The sequence below is a fragment of the Rhincodon typus genome, chromosome 23 (assembly GCF_021869965.1).
Source record: "Rhincodon typus isolate 14 chromosome 23, sRhiTyp1.1, whole genome shotgun sequence".
Lineage (NCBI taxonomy): Eukaryota > Metazoa > Chordata > Chondrichthyes > Orectolobiformes > Rhincodontidae > Rhincodon > Rhincodon typus.
Window position 1 is genome coordinate 21,985,083 of NC_063354.1, and position 18,383 is coordinate 22,003,465.

At 43.1% G+C, this 18,383-nt stretch overlaps 1 protein-coding gene across 1 annotated transcript in view; it reads left to right on the forward strand.

Moving 5' to 3' along the window:
* Positions 1-17,328, forward strand: part of engase (endo-beta-N-acetylglucosaminidase) — a 60,032-nt gene extending 42,704 nt beyond the window's left edge. Inside the window, exons 10-14 of the mRNA XM_048610903.1 lie at positions 2,482-2,669; positions 5,964-6,112; positions 10,262-10,355; positions 15,501-15,615; positions 16,868-17,328. Coding sequence (XP_048466860.1) covers positions 2,482-2,669; positions 5,964-6,112; positions 10,262-10,355; positions 15,501-15,615; positions 16,868-17,281 — 960 coding nt within the window. The 3' untranslated portion in view covers positions 17,282-17,328. The remainder of the gene's footprint in view (positions 1-2,481; positions 2,670-5,963; positions 6,113-10,261; positions 10,356-15,500; positions 15,616-16,867) is intronic.
* The last annotated feature ends 1,055 nt before the right edge of the window (positions 17,329-18,383 follow it).

Consider the following 18,383-nt stretch of genomic DNA (forward strand, 5'->3'; position numbering starts at 1 on the left):
AGCAGATGCGGCGGAGGCGAAGGAATTGGGAATAGGGGATGGCATTTTTGCAGGAAGGTGGGTGGGAGGAGGTGTATTCTAGGTAGCTGTGGGAGTCGGTGGGCTTGAAATGGATATCGGTTTCTAGGTGGTTGCCAGAGATGGAAACAGAGAGGTCCAGGAAGGAGAGAGAAGTTTCAGAGATTGTCCAGGTGAACTTAAGGTTGGGGTGGAAGGTTTTGGTGAAGTGGATGAACCGTTCAAGCTCCTCGTGGGAGCACGAGGCGGCGCCGATACAGTCATCGATGTAATGGAGGAAGAGATGGGGTTTAGGGCCAGTGTAGCTACGGAAGAGGGACTGTTCCGTGTATCCTATAAAGAGGCAGGCATAGCTTGGCCCATGCGGGTACCCATGGCTACCCCCTTTGTCTGTAGGAAGTGGGAGGAATTGAAAGAGAAGTTGTTGAGGGTGAGGATGAGTTCAGCTAAGCGGATGAGGATGTCAGTGGAGGGGGACTGGTAGGGCCTACGGGACAGGAAGAAACGGAGGGCCTTTAGGCCATCTGTATGGGGAATGCAGGTGTATAGGGACTGGACGTCCATGGTAAAGATGAGGTGTTGGGGACCGGGGAATTGGAAGTTCTGGACGAGGTGGAGGGCATGGGTGGTGTCACAGATGTAGGTAGGGAGTTCCTGGACCAAGGGGGAGAAAATGGAGTCTTCCTCTGTTACATTGATGACTGTATCGGCGCCGCCTCGTGCTCCCACGAGGAGCTCGAACGGTTGATCCACTTCACCAACACCTTCCACCCCAACCTTAAGTTCACCTGGACCATCTCTAATACCTCTCTCTCCTTCCTGGACCTCTCTGTTTCCATCTCTGGCAACCAGCTAGAAACCGATATCCATTTCAAGCCCGCCGACTCCCACAGCTACCTAGAATACACCTCCTCCCACCCACCTTCCTGCAAAGATGCCATCCCCTATTCCCAATTCCTTTGCCTCCGCCGCATCTGCTCCCAGGATGAGGCATTCCACTCCCGTACATCTCAGATGTCCTCGTTTTTCAAGGACTGCAACGTCCCCCCCCTCAGTGGTCGAGAACGCCCTCGACCGTGTCTCCCGCATTTCCCGCAACTCATCCCTCACACCCCCTCCCCGCAATAACAACCAAAACAGAACCCCCCTCGTCCTCACGTACTACCCCACCAACCTCCGGATCCAACGCCTCATCCTCCGACACTTCCGCCATCTGCAATCCGACCCCACCACCAAAGACATTTTTCCCTCCCCACCCTTGTCTGCTTTCTGTAGGGACCACTCTCTCCGTGACTCCCTTGTCCGCTCCACACTCCCCTCCAACCCCACCACACCCGACACTTTTCCCTGCAACCGCAGGAAGTGCTCCACCTGTCCCTACACCACCCCCCTCAACCCCATCCCAGGCCCCAAGAAGACTTTCCACATCAAGCAGATGTTCACCTGCACATCTGCTAATGTGCTATACTGCATTCGCTGTTCCCGTTGTGGCCTCCTCTACGTCGGGGTAACCAAGCGGAGGGCTTGGGGACGGCTTTGCAGAACACCTACGCTTGGTTCGCACTAAACAACTGCACTTCCCAGTCGCGAACCATTTCAACTCCCCCTCCCATTCCTCAGACGACATGTCCGTCCTGGGCCTCCTGCAGTGCCACAGCGATGCCACCCGAAGGTTGCAGGAACAGCAACTCATATTCCGCTTGGGAACCCTGCAGCCCATTGGTATCAATGTGGACTTCACAAGCTTCAAAACCTTCCCTCCCCCTACCGCATCCCAAAACCAGCCCAGCTCGTCCCCGCCTCCCTAACCTGTCCTTCCTCCCACCTATCCCCTCCTCCCATCTCAAGCTCCACCCCCATCTCCTACCTACTAACCTCATCCCGTCCCCTTGACCTGTCCGTCCTCCCTGGACTGACCTATCTCCTCCCTAACTCCCCACCTACACTCACCTTTACTGGCTCCATCCCCACCTCTTCGACCTGTCTGTCTCCTCTCCACCTATCTTCTCCTCTATCCATCTTCTATCCACCTCCCCCTCTCTCCCTATTTATTTCAGAACCCCCTTCCCCTCCCCCATTTCTGAAGAAGGGTCTAGGCCCAAAACGTCAGCCTTCCTGCTCCTCTGATGCTGCTTGGCCTGCTGTGTTCATCCAGCTCTGCACCTTGTTATCCCTACCTAAATGCAGTTTTGTTCTTAAATTGACACAGATCATGGATATATTCTTGGAAATATGTGATTATGATGTCAGGCTGTTGGTATTTTGGATTAATTGTTTGGACGATTAATTAATCCACTGAGATTAAAAACGCAGAAAATTAACAATTCTATTTATATTTTGGAGTACCATCAATAAAAATCAGAACCTAAATAATCTACTGATCCCCACTTCACATTGCCTGCCAGTCGTCTGCAGTATTTTTGTATCTGTCAGTTACCAGCACTGTGGTGTTGCTTCCTGCAGGTGGAGGTTACTGGAAGTTGGCTTAATCTAAGTGCACAGGAAATTCAGCCTTTGTTTGTGGACCAGCAGCTGGATCCGGCCAACGGTTGTGTGAAGACCCATGGGTGTTCAGAGGATGCCTGGAGTGGAGGATGCTGTCTTGTGGTTAAAGGGCTAATCCCTGCCAACAGATCAAGTGTGTCTGTGAGGTTAGTGCATTTAAATAAATATAGTTTATAGTCTTCATTATTTTACACCCCTTCCAACTAAGGATGAGTTTACTTCTGTGAAACACCTTTTTATTCAATGTGGGCTGTCCAGTGTCATCCCAAAGTTTTCGTGGCTTTTAATTTTAAATCATGCAGGACCCGGACAAAGTTGGAGCACTTCTAACTTCTGTGTCACCAATCCCTCAATGCCTTGGGAATTAATTGTTTTGATTGTAACTGTGTCCTGTTTGTTCCATTTGTAACATGCAGTCAGGTTTCTTGACTTTTCCTTCTGCAAATGCCGATCGCCCCCAGTAAAATCAGAGCAAATGTTTGGATTTTCACTGAACTAAAAGATGACAGTTTAGCATCTTAAGAATTTCTAGCTGTCCATATATCTTTAAACAAAATAAAACAAAGAACTGCTGGAAATCCGATACAGAAACAGAAATTGCTGGAGTGGCTCAACAAGTCAGGCAGCATCTGTAGAAAGAAAACGGACTCAAGGTTTCAGGTCCAGTGACCCTTTATCAGAATCACTGGACCTGAAATGTTGACTCTGCTTTCTCTCCATGAATGCTGTCTGACCTGCTGAGTTTCTCCAGCAGTTTCTATCCATGTACCTGACTTAGTGGGAAATGGGGAAAGAAATTTATGACTTTGTTAATGTTTTGCCTACCTTAGAGTGGTTCCTACTTGTCAGGAGCAGCCTTCTGAAATGCGTACACATACCTGGATGAGTTCTGCACCATGTTTAGCTTATAACTGTGTAAATAGTGTTTCTTTTCCTTTAATATCTAATTATGTTTGTGTGTTCTTTATGGAATTAGACATTTGTTGACAAATTGGGTGGGCGAGTGAAGGAAGAGTTATTACCTACCCGGTCAATTGAAAATTCAATATGGATGATCTTCTTACATTTATCACCTGTTTAATTTGCTCTTTTATCTTGTTTCTGCCCCTCTACCGTAAGAAAACACTCTTATCAACACTGCAAATTACATAAAAACCGAAAGAACTGCGGATGTTGTAAATCAGAAACAAAAACAGAAGTTGTTGGAACAGCTCAGCAGGCCTGGTAGCATCTGTGAAGAGAAATTAGAGTCAACATTTTGGGTCTGGCAACTTCTGTTTTTGACTCCAAATTACATGCTGTATGACTGTGGTAAGGGCAGTACCTCCCCACTGTTGTGCAACTGGGTATCTACACTCACCTGGTTCAATTCTCATCTGTCTAATCATAGCCAGAGGGCTGATTCCAATGGCTTCTCTTCCCATTCCCATATCAGTGGCTTTGGTGTTACCTTTGGTATCTGTGGCACCTTCGTCCAGTGCAAAGAATGGTTGAGTTTTCAACAAATGAACCCGTTTAAAGACTAAATTGAAATTGAATTTGTCTTTTCCTATAATTGTTGTGATAGGAGGAACATCAGTATTTTATGGTTCTGCCAATACTAGAATGATAGAAAATATGTGAACAGCTATATTTTTATCTCTTGGAACAAAGATGTATTGGGATTTTTTAAAAAATCATATTCAGATATGGGACAGATTTAGTGGGAGTTATTTTTATCCAGCTTTAAAAACGTAATGAAGCCACAAGTGCACCTCCCAATGAAGCTGTTGGGAAATCTGAACGATTTTCTGATCGAGATGTCAGTTGACTTTAGCCAGCAAGCTGGTGTTAAACAGGGACTTTGCTGCCCCCTGCTGATTATTGGCATACTGCACTCGATGAGTTGTGGCTTGGCCCAGGTTCGAGAGGTGATGTTGGATGGGCAGCGGGCCCCGTTGAAATCCATGCCCACTGACCTACCTCTCCCAAAAATGAAAATTCCTGTGTTGGAGTGACTACCAGCTGATCCTTTAAGCATTAGTAATTAGATCACTCAAAGCCTTGATATGACTGGAGCTTGAGTGCAGGGTGCAACACCCTCCCATTTGGATTTGAAAATGGCAATCAGTGTCCCCAGTTAATCACAGTCTGCATATTGAAGCAGTCTTCTGCCTACTTTGAAAACAAATGCTAAATGTCAATTCAGTGGAGATTGAATTGGGCCCTTGGCTTCACAGGGGTGTCCGATGTCTTATATAATTTGTTTCTTCTAATTGTCCATCCTTCAGACAGGAAATGGCCAGGCAGCACTTGACAATCAGATTACCACCTCACCATCTGTTGTTCTGTTGGGGATTTTGACTGCTTGCTTTGAGACGGACTTCTAGTTTGACAAACCTTGGAGGTGAAGTCAGATTAAGCAAATGAGGTACATTAAGAAGCTCTCCCAAGAGGAAAGTGACAGCGATCAAACTGTTACTTTCATCAGTTTGACGCAATGGATAAATTGTTTTGCACATTCCAGTGTTATTAACAAGTCATGTTGTAATGGATCCATTTATTTGAACCCCATAGCAGTAGTGACCCAGGAGGAAGGTCGTCATTTTAAATGTCAGCTCAACTGGAGAAAGTCTCAAAATTACATGGGTCAGAGATCAAGTCTTTATCTGTTCAGGGAAGAGAAAACACAGCTGACAGACAGAGAGTCCTGTTGGATCTAGACAGAACGTTCTCCCTAACTTCTCTGAAATTGTTCAGGCTTAAGCGTAATGGTCAAAAGGTCTGTTTAGCGTACAAACTTTATTATGTGCTTATCATTTTATGTGTTATTGTGCTGAGTGATAAATTATAATTGACCGCATCTGCTGTTCTGATCATTCACATTATTTGTTGAAAAATATCAACTTATTAGTTGATTCATAGCCTTACTGATGTGTTCATCAATCGATCATTGGAAGGCAGCAGAGACCATCGTGGGGGCAGTATCCAGGTCACTCAACAAGGAGTTTCACTTTCAACAGTCTTTGCCCTGGGTCGTGCTATCATATGACTGATTATTAGGCAGTGAAGGCAAATCCCCCCCTTGCAATTGCAGTGTATTCCCAGTGGATACACTGACATGGATTGAAATATGCATATGCATGAAATGTGTAATCCATGACAGAAGTTCCTGTAGCAAATAGTTTCATTTATCTTATGGCTCTCCCTGTTATTTATTGCCAACATTCAAACGACACAGATAAGGTGGTTGCTAGAAATTCTCAAAATTATAGTATAAAGTTTGATGAATGACTTCAAAAATGTTAGGTGACTTTTAGTCGAGAAATGCCTACAAAGTTAAGAATTCCTGTTTTGAGGATATGTCTTTGTGACGCTGCTTTCCATCACTATCACCATTCTTTGTGTAAAGAGTCTTTCTAATGACCATGTGTGACATTTAAACCATTTACTCTCCACAGGTTGTTTAGTTTGCAGGTGCAGAGCCCTCCCAGAGTCTTTGTTGCCTTTGTTTATAAGGTTGAAGATGACACCAAAGTTGTTGTGAGTCCAGAGCTGATGACCTGTCCCACCTCACAGTGTAATTCAGACACCACTTCTGCAGTAAATGGTATGTGAAATAGGAATGAATCGGTATCTATCCGTGTAAAACACCGAATCAGTAATAGTCATCCAAAGCCTTTTTTATGTACAGAAATGAGACTGTTTTCGGATCTCATTACTTAGGAATTCAGCATTGCTGTTGTGTTTGATTTGATTCCCATGTTCCCTCCAGCACTTGAGCCTGGGATGCTCTGCAGTTACTGTAAGAACTGTTCATTTAGCTTATTATTTTACCAAGAGCTAGACTGATTAATTTAGAATTCAGTAACTCTTATTTTCCACTATATATCTCCAGTATGATTTCTAAATTTATCGTCAATTAACAACTGCATTCAATCTAATGGATGTATCAGACTTAAGTTTCACCAGTATATTGTGGGAACCATTGATCTAATTGTGCAACAATATGCATTTGGTGATTTGATCTCTTTATAGAAATCTGTTTCCAAAACACACACTGCAGTGCTTTTTTTGTTGGGCTATGCAACTGGCTGTTCTGACATTTTATTTTATAATGTACAGCAGCCAGGACAAACACATGTTTGGTCCAAGTCTGAAGATCCTAGTTAATGATTCTATTCATGCCCTGCACAGTGGATGTATTCCTAACACACTTTCTTGGTTATGGTGACTCCACTTTGTTTTCATCCAGTTAGCTTCAGGAGCCCAACAAAGTACAAATGACAGGCGTATTAATCAACTACTAATTATTTACAAACAAATTTGCTTGTATTGATCCAGACTTTGTATTGGATAGCCAAGAGAAAGGATCTTGCTCTTGATATTGGTGTCAGCAGTTAATAAACATCACTGGGGAGGCAATGGCCTAGTGGTATTATCACTGGACTGTTAATCCAGAGACCCAGATAATGTTCTAGGGACCCGGGTTCAAATTTCAATTCAATAAAAAAGTATCTGGAATTAAGAATCTAATGACGACCATTGTTGGAAACACCCATCTGGGTTTTATTGCCATCCCTACCTTGTCTTGCCTACATGTGACTCCAGACCCACAGCAATCTGTGGTTGACTCTGAACTGCCCTCTCGGCAATTAGGGATGGGCAATAAATGCTGCCTAGCCAGCGATGCCCTCATCCGATTAATGGATGTAAAAAAAAATTGCAGGTCCCCTTTCCCACAGACCTTCTGTGGGCCTTTAAACTGTAACGTGCTGAAAACCAAAACAAAATGTCATTCTCCAAAGAGAATCTAAGATCTGTGAGAGCAGGAAAAAAAATGAAACTTTGAAGGAATGAGCCTCCAAATTTACAGAAGTACATTTTCAGTGTCAGAGAAGCTGTTTGTAAGTAATTAAGGTTTTAGCACTGCTAGTTTCTATTGGGCAGGTGTCTGGAGGGCTCTTGAAGTTATAATGTTGAATACTGCTCAGAGTTGGACCTTGCTGAGTCAGTGCTGATTTAGAACTAAAGGATGCAGGTAATTTCTTGTCCTAAGCGTAAATTGGATCTTGTTACAGTAATGAGGTTTCTTTCCTCTTTCATTCATTCTTGAGATGTGGGCATCGCTGGTTAATCTAAAATTGTTCTAGAGAAGTTGGTGGTGAGCTGCTGTTTTGAACAGTTGCAGTCTTTGGGGTATAGCTACACCCTCCCAGTGCTGTTAAGCAGACAGTTCCAGGATTCTGAGCCAGTGACAGTGAATGGGGATGTAGCTCCAAGTTAGGATTGGCCTGTGGATTGGAGGGAATCTTCTAGGTGGTGGTGTTCGCATGCTGCCCTGGTCCTTCTACTCCCTTTTGCTGTAGAGCAAGTTTGTTTCTGGAAGCAATTTGAAGTTTTGACAGTCAGACAGGCATATGACTGACCGAATGGCATCTGTCTTTGATGGAGCCATTCTGTGATGTTGAAATGTCAGGTTGCATATGTCCTATACAAATAAAATCTGCATCTCTGATATCTATTCCCTAAGAGTAACTATGGTAACCCACCTTGTCACAGTTAAAATGGCACCCTCGATTGTGCATCAGACAGGCAGGTGATGGCCTAGTGGTATTATCGCAGGACTATTAATCCAGAGACTCAGTTAATGTTCTTGGGACCCGGGCTTGAATCCATCCATGGCATTACTGGAATTTGAATTCAATAAGAAATATGTGGAATTGCATATTCAAGAGGTAGTTGCCCTGGGAATCCTCAACATTGACTCTGGACCCCACAAAGTCCGATGGCTTCAGGTTAAACATGAGCAAGGAAACCTCCTGCTGATTACCACATACCGTCCTCCCTCAGCTGATGAATTGGTACTCCTCCATAATGAACAACACTTGGAGGAAGCACTGAGGATGGCAAGGGCACAAAATGTACTCTGGGTGGGGGATTTCAATGTCCAGCACCAAGAATGGGTTCGGCAGCAACACCAATGATCAAGCTGATCGCGTTGTAAAACACATAACTGCAAGAGTGGGTCTGCCGGAGGTGGTAGGGAAATAACAAGAAAGAAAAACATACTTGACCTCATCCTTACCATTCATCTGTGACAGTATCGGTAAGAGTGACCATTGCAGAGTCCTTGTGGAGACGATATCCCACCTTCACATTGAGAATAACCTCCATCGTGTTGTGTGGCACTATCATTGTGCTAAATGGGACAGACTTCGCACAGATCTAGCAACTCAAGACTGGGCATCCACGAGGCGCTGTGGGTCATCAACAGCAGCAGAATTGTACTCCAGCACAATCTGTAACCTCGTGGTCCAGCATATCAACCATTACCATCAAGCCCGGGTATCAACCCTGTTTCAGTGGGGAGTGCAGGAGGGTATGCCAGGTACAGCGTCAGGCATACCTAATAATGAGGTGTCAATCTGGTGAAGCTACTAAACTTGTGAGCCAAACAGCAAAAGCAGCAAGTGATAGACAGAGGTAAGCGATCCCACATAAACAGATCTGATCTAAGCTCTGCAGTCCTGCCACATCCCGTTGTGAATGGTAGTGGAAAATTATACAAATCACTAGTGGAGGAGGAGACTCCACAAATAACCCCATCCTCAATGATGGAAATACCTAACACACCAGTGCAAAAGATAAGGATGAAGCATTTGCAGCAATCTTCAGTCAGAATTGCCAAGTAGATGATCCATCTCAGCCTCTTGCAGTGGTCCCCAGCATTACAGGTACTATTCTTCAACCAATTCAATTCACTCCATGAGATATCAAGAAACGGTTGGAGACAATGGATGTTGCAAAGGCTATGGGACCTGACAACGTTCCGGCAATAGTACTGAAGACTTATGATTTAGAACTTGCTGCTCCCTTACCCAAGCTGTTCAGGTACAGTTACAACACTGGTATCTACCCGACAATGTGGAAAATTGCCCAAGTATATCCTGTATACAAAAAGCAGGACAAATCCAACCCGGCCAATTACCGCCCCATCAGTCTCCTCTCGATCATCAGTAAAGTGATGGAAGGTGTCATCAACAGTGCTATCAAGCAGCTCCTGCTCAGCAATAACCTGCTCAGCGACGCCCAGTTTGGGTTCTGCCAGGGCCACTCAGCTCCTGTCCTCATTACAGCCTTGGTTCAAACATGGACAAAAGAGCTTAATTCCAGAGGTGAGGTGAGAGTGACAACCCTTGATGTCAAGGCTGCATTCGACCAGGTCTGGCATCAAGGAGTCCCTGCAGAAATTTACCAAAGATCTTTAAACAGCACCTTCCAAACCCAGGACCCCTATCCTCCAAAAAGACAAGAGTAGCAGATACATGGGAACACCAGAACCTGCAAGTTCCTCTCCAAGCCACTCACCATCCTGACTCGGAAATATATCACCATTCCTTCAGCGTCGTTGGTTTATAATCCTAAAATTGCCTCCCTAGTGGCGTTGTTGGTCAATTTATAGCATGTGGGCTGCAGTAGTTCAAGAAGGCAGCTCCCAATACCTTCTGAAGGGCAGCTAGATTCGGGCAATAAATGCTGGTCCAGCCAGCAATGTGGACATCCCATGAGTGAATAAAAAGAAATCCACAGTGGCCTGAATTGCTTCAAATTACTTGGAGAGTAATTAGAGATATTCTTAAACAAATTTAATAAGTCAGTGACAACAAGGTGCAGGGCTGGATGAACACAGAAGCCAGTGATGTATTTAAAAGGTTCTTCACTAATTGTCCTTTTGTCGTGTTCTGTACTCTTGTAGTGCTAAAACCATTATCACTTCCAGGAGATAATGCCCTTGTTCAAAAGTTTATTCAGAACAGTGCTCCATGGAACCCTGAGGGATGGACAACTTGGTAAGTCCATGTGCTGACAGTGCATTTGTGGATTGAATGGGCACACAGTGATGTAAAGTTTCAGTGACCATAGCATGTGACTTGTTCATAACATTATATGCACACGTCACCCTTAGGGTGAAACATTAATCCTGATTAAAGTGTAAATGGTGTTTGTGAAAATAAACTCTGCTGCCCTAACCTAAAGTTAACAAAGTTTGATTATTTGGGTGGAGCTATGTTCCAGTTGTTCCACAAATGTTTCCATTTTGGTGCAATCAGATTTTCCTTTTTTGAAATTTCTGTTATCAGTGCCACTGTTCTTTGTTTTCATGGCAAAATTGATGAAATCACACAGTTTGTTCCCAAAGCATTAGAAAGAATTCTATATGATCAATAATGAATCTGTCTCATTGTGAGTAGTGTGAGTAATGTTTAGAGAGGAGGTAAAAATTGTTTAACACGAGTTCATCTTGGGGAATATGTCAAAATGGAAAGGCCTCCATACTGCCTCCAGAGGACTGTTGTGGCAAGTACAAGATGTTGTCCACCACATTTCATCTTGTAGAGGGTACACATTGCTGCCACTCTACCCTGGCAGGAGAGGGAATGAAAGCTTCAGATGCTGAATGGATCAAGTGGGTGACTTGTCCTGAATGGTGTTGAGCTGCTTGAGCGTTGTTGGCGCTGCAATCATCAAAGCAGTTAGAGAGTATTCCCTCACAAGCTTGACTTGTCTTGTAGATGGTGGACAGGCTTTGGGGAGTCAGGAGGTGAGTTACTTGCTGCAGGATTCATAGCCTCTGAGCTGCTGTTATAGCTGTGGCTGGACAGTTAAGTTTCTGGTCAGTGGCAAATTCTGGATGTTGATAATGGGGGACTTAGCAATGGCAACATGCTGATAGTAAGTGGAGATGGTTATTTCCTGGCACTTGTGTGGTTTGGATGTTACTTGCCCCTATTGCAAGCCTGAGTGTTCTCCTGTTCTTGCTGCGTGTGCAGGCACAAACTGTTTCAATTGCAAATGAAATTAAATACTGGGCAACCATTGGGAAACAGTCCTACCTCTCTCATTCTGATAGAAAAACATTTAGTTCTGATGCAGCTGAAGCTGGTTGATCATGGGAAACTCCAGTGAGAAACCCCTGTAAGCAGTGTTCTCGGGCTGAACAGACTGGACCTCCAACAATGCCAACCACTTCTCTTGGTACAATTTGTGACTTTAGTTGCACTCCTTTTGGCTTTTAATTTTGCTAATGCCCCTTGACGTTATACTCAGTCAAACGCTATCTTAACATCAAAAAACAGTTGCTCTTGCCATGTCTTATCTTTGAAGCAAGGGTGTAATAAAATCTGGAGCCGACTGGAATTCAAGCTGAGCGTCAGTGAGTGAAAGCAGTGACAGAACCGGTGAATAAGTGGTAGCCAGAACTGCAGATGCTGGAGTCAGAGATAACGCAGTGTGGAGCTGGAGGAACATAGCAGGCCAGGCAGCATCAGAGGAGTAGGAGAGTTAATGTTTTGGGCTGGGATCCTTCTTCAGCATTTGATTGCACGTTAATGGCACCTCCTATCGCTTTGCGAATGACAGCAAACAGTGTTGGATTTGTCCTGACTTTGTGATAAAAACATATCTGAGCAATATTTCACATTGTTGGATTGATGCTGCTGGATCAGATTAGCTAGATATCCATCTAGTTCTCTGTCACAAGTCTTTAGTACCACTGCTGGGATCTTACCTTCACCTTTGCTGTATCCAGTGCACTTAGCATTTCTTGATATTACATGGAGTGAATTGATTGGCATTTGTGATGCTTCAGACCTGTGGAGGATGTTGAGGTGATTCATCCATTCAGCATTTCTGGCTGAAATAGTTTACTTTTATACTCCTGCTGGGCTTAGCCCTTGTACTTTGTGGGCACGTTTATGGAGCTACCTTAGCTGTTATAACCAACCGTTGCCATTTTGACTGAAAGCAGAGGAACTGCAGACTTTTGATTTGACCTGTTTTTCAGATTTTGATGCTTTGTCCAACGTACCCTGCTTTTGCAGTTCAGCATGCATATGGTCCTGTGTTATAGCACAGCTAGCACCTTGTTTTTAGGGGCACGTTATGCTGCTTCTGGCATGCTGTCCTGCACACCTCATTTAACAAGAACTGGCTCTCAGACTTGGCGGTAATAATAGAGGGAGGGGTGTTCTGGGTAGCCAGTTTACAAATTGTAATGAAATTTGTTGCTGCTGATGATACAGTGTCCTTCATGGAAGCCCAGTTTTTAGCCGCTGGATCTGTTCTGAATATACCCCACTTAGCCCTGTGGTAGTGCCACATAACACAGAGGTCACTGCCCTCCATGTGAATATGGGACTTCTTCCACAAACACTGCATGGTGGTCACAGTTTTGGTTAGATAGATTGGTGAGAACATAGACAAATAGATTTTTGCCTTGTGTTGGTTTTCTTTGCCCGTCTGGCAACTATGCCTTTCAATTTTTGGCCAGTTTGGTAAATAGTGTGACTGCTAAAGCATTCTTGGTGGTGTATATTCAAGTTCCTCACCCCAGGTACATTCTCCCATGGTGTTCAAAGTGGAGACTTAAGTGGTTTGGAGTCAATGTTGAAGGCTTCCTTGGCCATTCCTGACTGACTGTGCCACTATGTTGCCACTTAGTGGGTCTGCTCTGCCAGCTGGAGAAGGCATATCCAGAGATGGTGATGGAGGAGTGAGAGACATTAGCTGAAGGTGTGAGTCTGTCAATGTGATTTTGTCAGGATTTTGTTTGACTTGTCTGTAGAATAGCTCTCCCAGTCTTGACATGTGTCTCACTGTTTGTAGAGTTGATAGGTCAAGTGACATGTCCAACTATAATCTTTGGGTGGATGTCAGATGGTCCATCTGGTTTTATTCCTATATTCCTTGCAGCAGTTCAATAGGATTGAGCAGGGCTAGTCCTTCTTTGAGGGCAATTAAGAGTTAACCATATTACAGTAGATCTGGAGTCATGTCTATGTCAAGATTAGGTGAGGATGGCAAGTTTCCTTCCCTAAAAGGCTTTTTTTTAGTTTATTATTGAAAATCGGATTTCTTTATGGTCACCGTTTAATTCCAGATTTTCATTTAATTAATGAAACCTAAATTCATAAACTACTATGTAGCATTGGAACTCTGTATTTCAAACTTAGCAATTGAAGGTTTTAGATCAATATAACCAGTCACATAACCACTTTGCTGTCAGACTGAGGAGAAATTATCTCCCTGCTATTGTGGGGTCTTGTTTGCAAATTGGCTGTTATGCTTTTGTCCAAACCAAAAGTGGCTTCATTTCAGAGTAATTTGTTACCATGTGCATAGATCACTGAAAGTTGTCACCCAGGTTGATAGCGTTGTTAAGAAGGCGTACAGTATGTTAGGTTTTATTGGTAGAGGGATTGAGTTTCGGAGCCATGAGGTCATGTTGCAGCTGTACAAAACTCTGGTGCGGCCGCACTTGGAGTATGGCGTACGGTTCTGGTCACCGCATTATAGCAAGGATGTGGAAGCATTGGAAAGGGTGCAGAGGAGATTTACCAGGATGTTGCCTGGTATGGAGGGAAGGTCTTATGAGGAAAGACTGAGGGTCTTGAGGCTGTTTTCGTTAGAGAGAAGAAGGTTAAGAGGTGACTTGATAGAGACATACAAGATGATCAGAGGATTAGATAGGGTGGACAGTGGGAGCCTTTTTCCTCGGATGGTGATGGCTAGCACGAGGGGACGTAGCTTTAAATTGAGGGGTGATAGATATAGGACAGATGTCAGAGGTAGGTTCTTTACTCAGAGAGTAGTAAGGGCGTGGAATGCCCTGCCTGCAAAAATAGTAGACTTGCCAACTTTAAGGGCATTTAAATGGTCATTGGATAAACATATGGATGATAATGGAATAGTTTTTAGGTTAGATGGGCTTCAGATTGGTTTCACAGGTCGGCGCAACATCGAGGGCCGAAGGGCCTGTACTGCGCTGTAATGTTCTATGTTCTATGTTCTATGTGAAGTGCTTTGGGATGTTTTAGATATGAAAGATACTTTATAAATGCAAGTTTGTTGATTATGATGTTAGGAAATTTCTTACTGCATTTCGGTCACTTTATTTTCTGACTGTTTAACCTTTGCAGTCTGGATAGCCAAGACTGTGATTTCAACATAAGGACAATATTGCAAAGATCCTTTTTAATAAATAATCTGGGTAATTGCATGCAACATAATGTTGAAACATTTCCTCTAATTGCTTTTGATGACCTGCGTTTGAACAGAACTACATCAGCATCAATCCTAAAATTTACAGAAGTATAGTGTGAAGTTACAAATCACTGAAGCTTAAACATAACTGGCACCATTGTTCCAGTAGATTTTGTATGAACATGTATTGGCGCTATATGTGAAAGTGCTAAAGTTACTATGTACCCTGTACATTGTCTTCATCTGTGGTGAAATGTGGCCTTTAGGTTTGTCATTCCTTTCATGAACAGACGTCAACATGATCAAAATAAAATCATTAATTGAAAACAATGCAATAAATGACCAAAAAATAATTTTTGGAATGTTGTTTGAGGGATAAATATTGCGTGGGACACTGACATAACTCCCTTTCTCCTCTGTCACAAAATGCCACGTGATTGTTTACTTTTATCTGATTGGAGAGAAGGAACTTCTGCATTTTAACACTCTAACTGAAAGCGGTGCCTTTGACAGTGTAGCCCTGCTCGGTGCTGCCCTGGAGTCTCAGCTGAGATAATACACTGCGGAGCTGTCTCTCGGGTGAAAGCTGGCACTCACTAAATAATTACAAGTTCTTTTATTTCATTAGCTTCTGTTATTTTCCCTTCCGAATTCTTTACCCCGTTATTCCTTCTGTCAAAGCATTAATCACCTTGATACAATTGTAAGGATGGTGTCAACCTTCAGGCATTGCACCCAAGCAACCATACTTTATTTGTGAAGCTAAGTGTAGTGTGTTGCAGCTGCACCCAATCTTCGTGGCTTCAAGTCAAGGAAGAATCCCTCCCCATGGTCAGTTTTGTCTTTAGTGAGCTCAGTTAACCGCACTAAGTCGCAAATTTTGTTTGACCACTTTGCAAATTAGCAAGGAACCAACCTGTGTTTCAATTACTAAAAACCTCTGTATTTTTCAGCTTCTATCTCTTAGAGCTGACGGATTGCATTCTTCGAGATATCTTTGTCGTCATTACTCGTCTAACGAAGGATGAGCAGGACGTACGGTTTCGGTGCAGAATTGGAGAAATCAAGGTAACCTCAGAACTTCTGCTGTGAGTTAAAAGAAATTTCAGAAGAAACACCATTAAGTGCTCTTGAACAGTAACATTCATTATCTTATTGAATGTACAATTTGTGGTGCTGTGCAATGGTGGTCAGTTTGCTGCAATGGTACCTGTGCGTGAGAGTCAATGACTTTGCAGATCCTGTTTACACAGCAGCTATGGTGCTTGATCATTACTGCTGTTATCAATTAAAGCACACGACATAAATGTGATAGAATAACGGTTCCATTTCCTCATGACTGTTTATATAGACCGTCTGCAAAATCAAAAGGTTTCAAATTATGGTCTTGTCAGTGGACTGATTTAAGTCCTCATTTGTTTTCCTCCACACAGTACAACTAGGCATATGCGTCAGAGTGTAATTTCATACTGTTTGACTCGTGTAGTGCTTGAGGGAAGGAAGGTACTTTGCAAACGCTGAGGAAGATTGAAAATGTTAAACATTCTATTGATCAAATGTGACATTTTGGGAAGGTATATGGAGCGGATCATTTGATTACATCATCATATGACAACCAGGCAATTTAACTCCATTTAAACAGGTTTCTGTGGGAATCAGCTCTCAGCCGATCATTTATTTCCAACTAGTTCTGCACCATCTGCACCACTCATGCACAGTTTGTAAAATCAGTGCACCGGTTTCAAACCTGCATTTTACTTTTAGAATTGTGCAAACAATTGTTCTTTCTCAAACAAAAATCTACTATAGAGGACAGTACTAAAATGAAAACCATACATACTACCAATTTGAAATTAAAAATGAGAAGATTCAGAAATAAGCAGTAGTCACGTCTTCAATCATTTTCAATCTCATTCTTTTGCCAATTATTTTAAATCTGTTGCTGATGCAATCGTCAGAGGACATGGTTTCTCGCTACTTGTTCTATCTATATCCCTCATAATTTTGCATAACTTTTCTTATCTGTCCTAAGAAGAACAATCCCAACTTTTCCAAAACTCTCCATATAATTCAAAGTTTCTCATTCTGACTAACTGTCTCCTGTAATCTCTCCTAGGCCATACCATCCCTCTACTCCAGCTGGAGACTCCAGTGATTTATAAAAATTTAGATTGTAAATGGGGCAGGGAAGAAAAGATAGATTACAGTTGTTTCATATCTTTCTTGCTAATGTTTAAGAGAAAAGAAAAATATATTTTGTTATTGTAAAAGGTATTCAGTAATACACTAGTGGGTAAATGAATGTTGTGCTTTGTTTAAGATTCTGGACGCTGCGAAATTGAATGTGGAACAGAAGGCAGTAGAAAATCTTACCGTCTTCGACATTTTGTGGAGAAAGATTCCGGGAGCTACAGACCAGCTGTATCTGAGTGCCACGTTGCAGTGGACTTACCCTCCAAACACAGCAAGTTGCTTCAAGATATACTGTCGAGGACTGAGCTACCATAAAAACCAAAATGTTACAGATTTTGAGCCGATTTGTGTTGGTCAAACAAATGCAAACCTTTACCGTGTGGTGAATTTACAACTTCACAATGCTCGTGCTGGTAAGCCCGCTCGAGTGGAGTTTCTGATTCAGCCACTGACTCTGGCAGGATTTACATTACCTCAGTCAGCGTGTGGAAGGTTAACTCTCAATTACACCCAACCTCCTGGAATTAGTAACACACAGTAGCATTGCTGTCTGAAATGATAATAAATTCAAAGTTATGTTGGCTTGTGTTTGTGTGTTCATGGCTGGTAATGTCCAGTAGTCAATTAAGCCATGTTAGCTTGCTTTTGTTTTCTGAGGCTAGTGTGATAAAGTAACCTTCCCACTTTGCAAACACCCAAATCAGTTTTCTGCACTTGCTCATCATGTGCCATGCGCATTGCTCCAAAATGGGCAGGTGGTGGCATTGTCACTGAAACCAAAGACCCAGGCTAACACTGTAGTGGCATCGGTTCAAAACCCAATAGAGCATTTAAATGCAGCTAATAAATCTGGAACAGCACAGGGACTCCAGCGATTCAAGCAGGCAGATTCCCCACCATCTTCTCAAGGGGCAACTAGGCGCGAGCAATAAATGCTGGCCCACCCAGTGATGCCCACATCCCATGAATGAGTAAAAAGAAAACAATGTCAAGAATTTGAATTTAGATAGTACCTTAAGTATAGGAAAACAACCCAAGTCACACTTCCAGCAGTAATTTAAGATTTGAAGTCAATGAGAGTTTCTTGAGCCTAGAAATCTTTCTGGTTTATTATCTTGTCTGAAATAATCTGTTTGCAGCTAGTACTGTAGATTGTTAAAGCGGAGGCTCAGCTATAAAATAGGAAAATGTCTTGGCTACTTTGCTCCTCCAGTCCCCAGTATTTCTTTGCAGCACCTCTTCACTCATTGGTTAGCAGGCAATAACACCGTGTGAACCAATTAACCAAATCAAAAATTGACTCAACAACAACTCAACTGATTGTGACAGATTAATTTTAATGGGGAGTAGGTGTTGGAGGAGGGAAAACTTCATGAAATTCCTTGGAATGGCAAAACAGGTAATCTTTAAAAGACACTTGGGAGGAATTTGCAAAGTTATGGTCACAGAGTTCTTCCACCTTGTATTACTGGAGTTTGATCTTGGTCCCCCACTAGTTATATTGGAAAGTGGTGCTGAGGGAGAAAGAAACACTTGAAGAAAGACTTGTACTTATGTAGCACCTTACCCCACTGGGCACCCAAAGCACTTTAGTGCCAGTGCTGGAACGCTGTAAGTGCAACAGGCAATTTTAACGTAGCAAG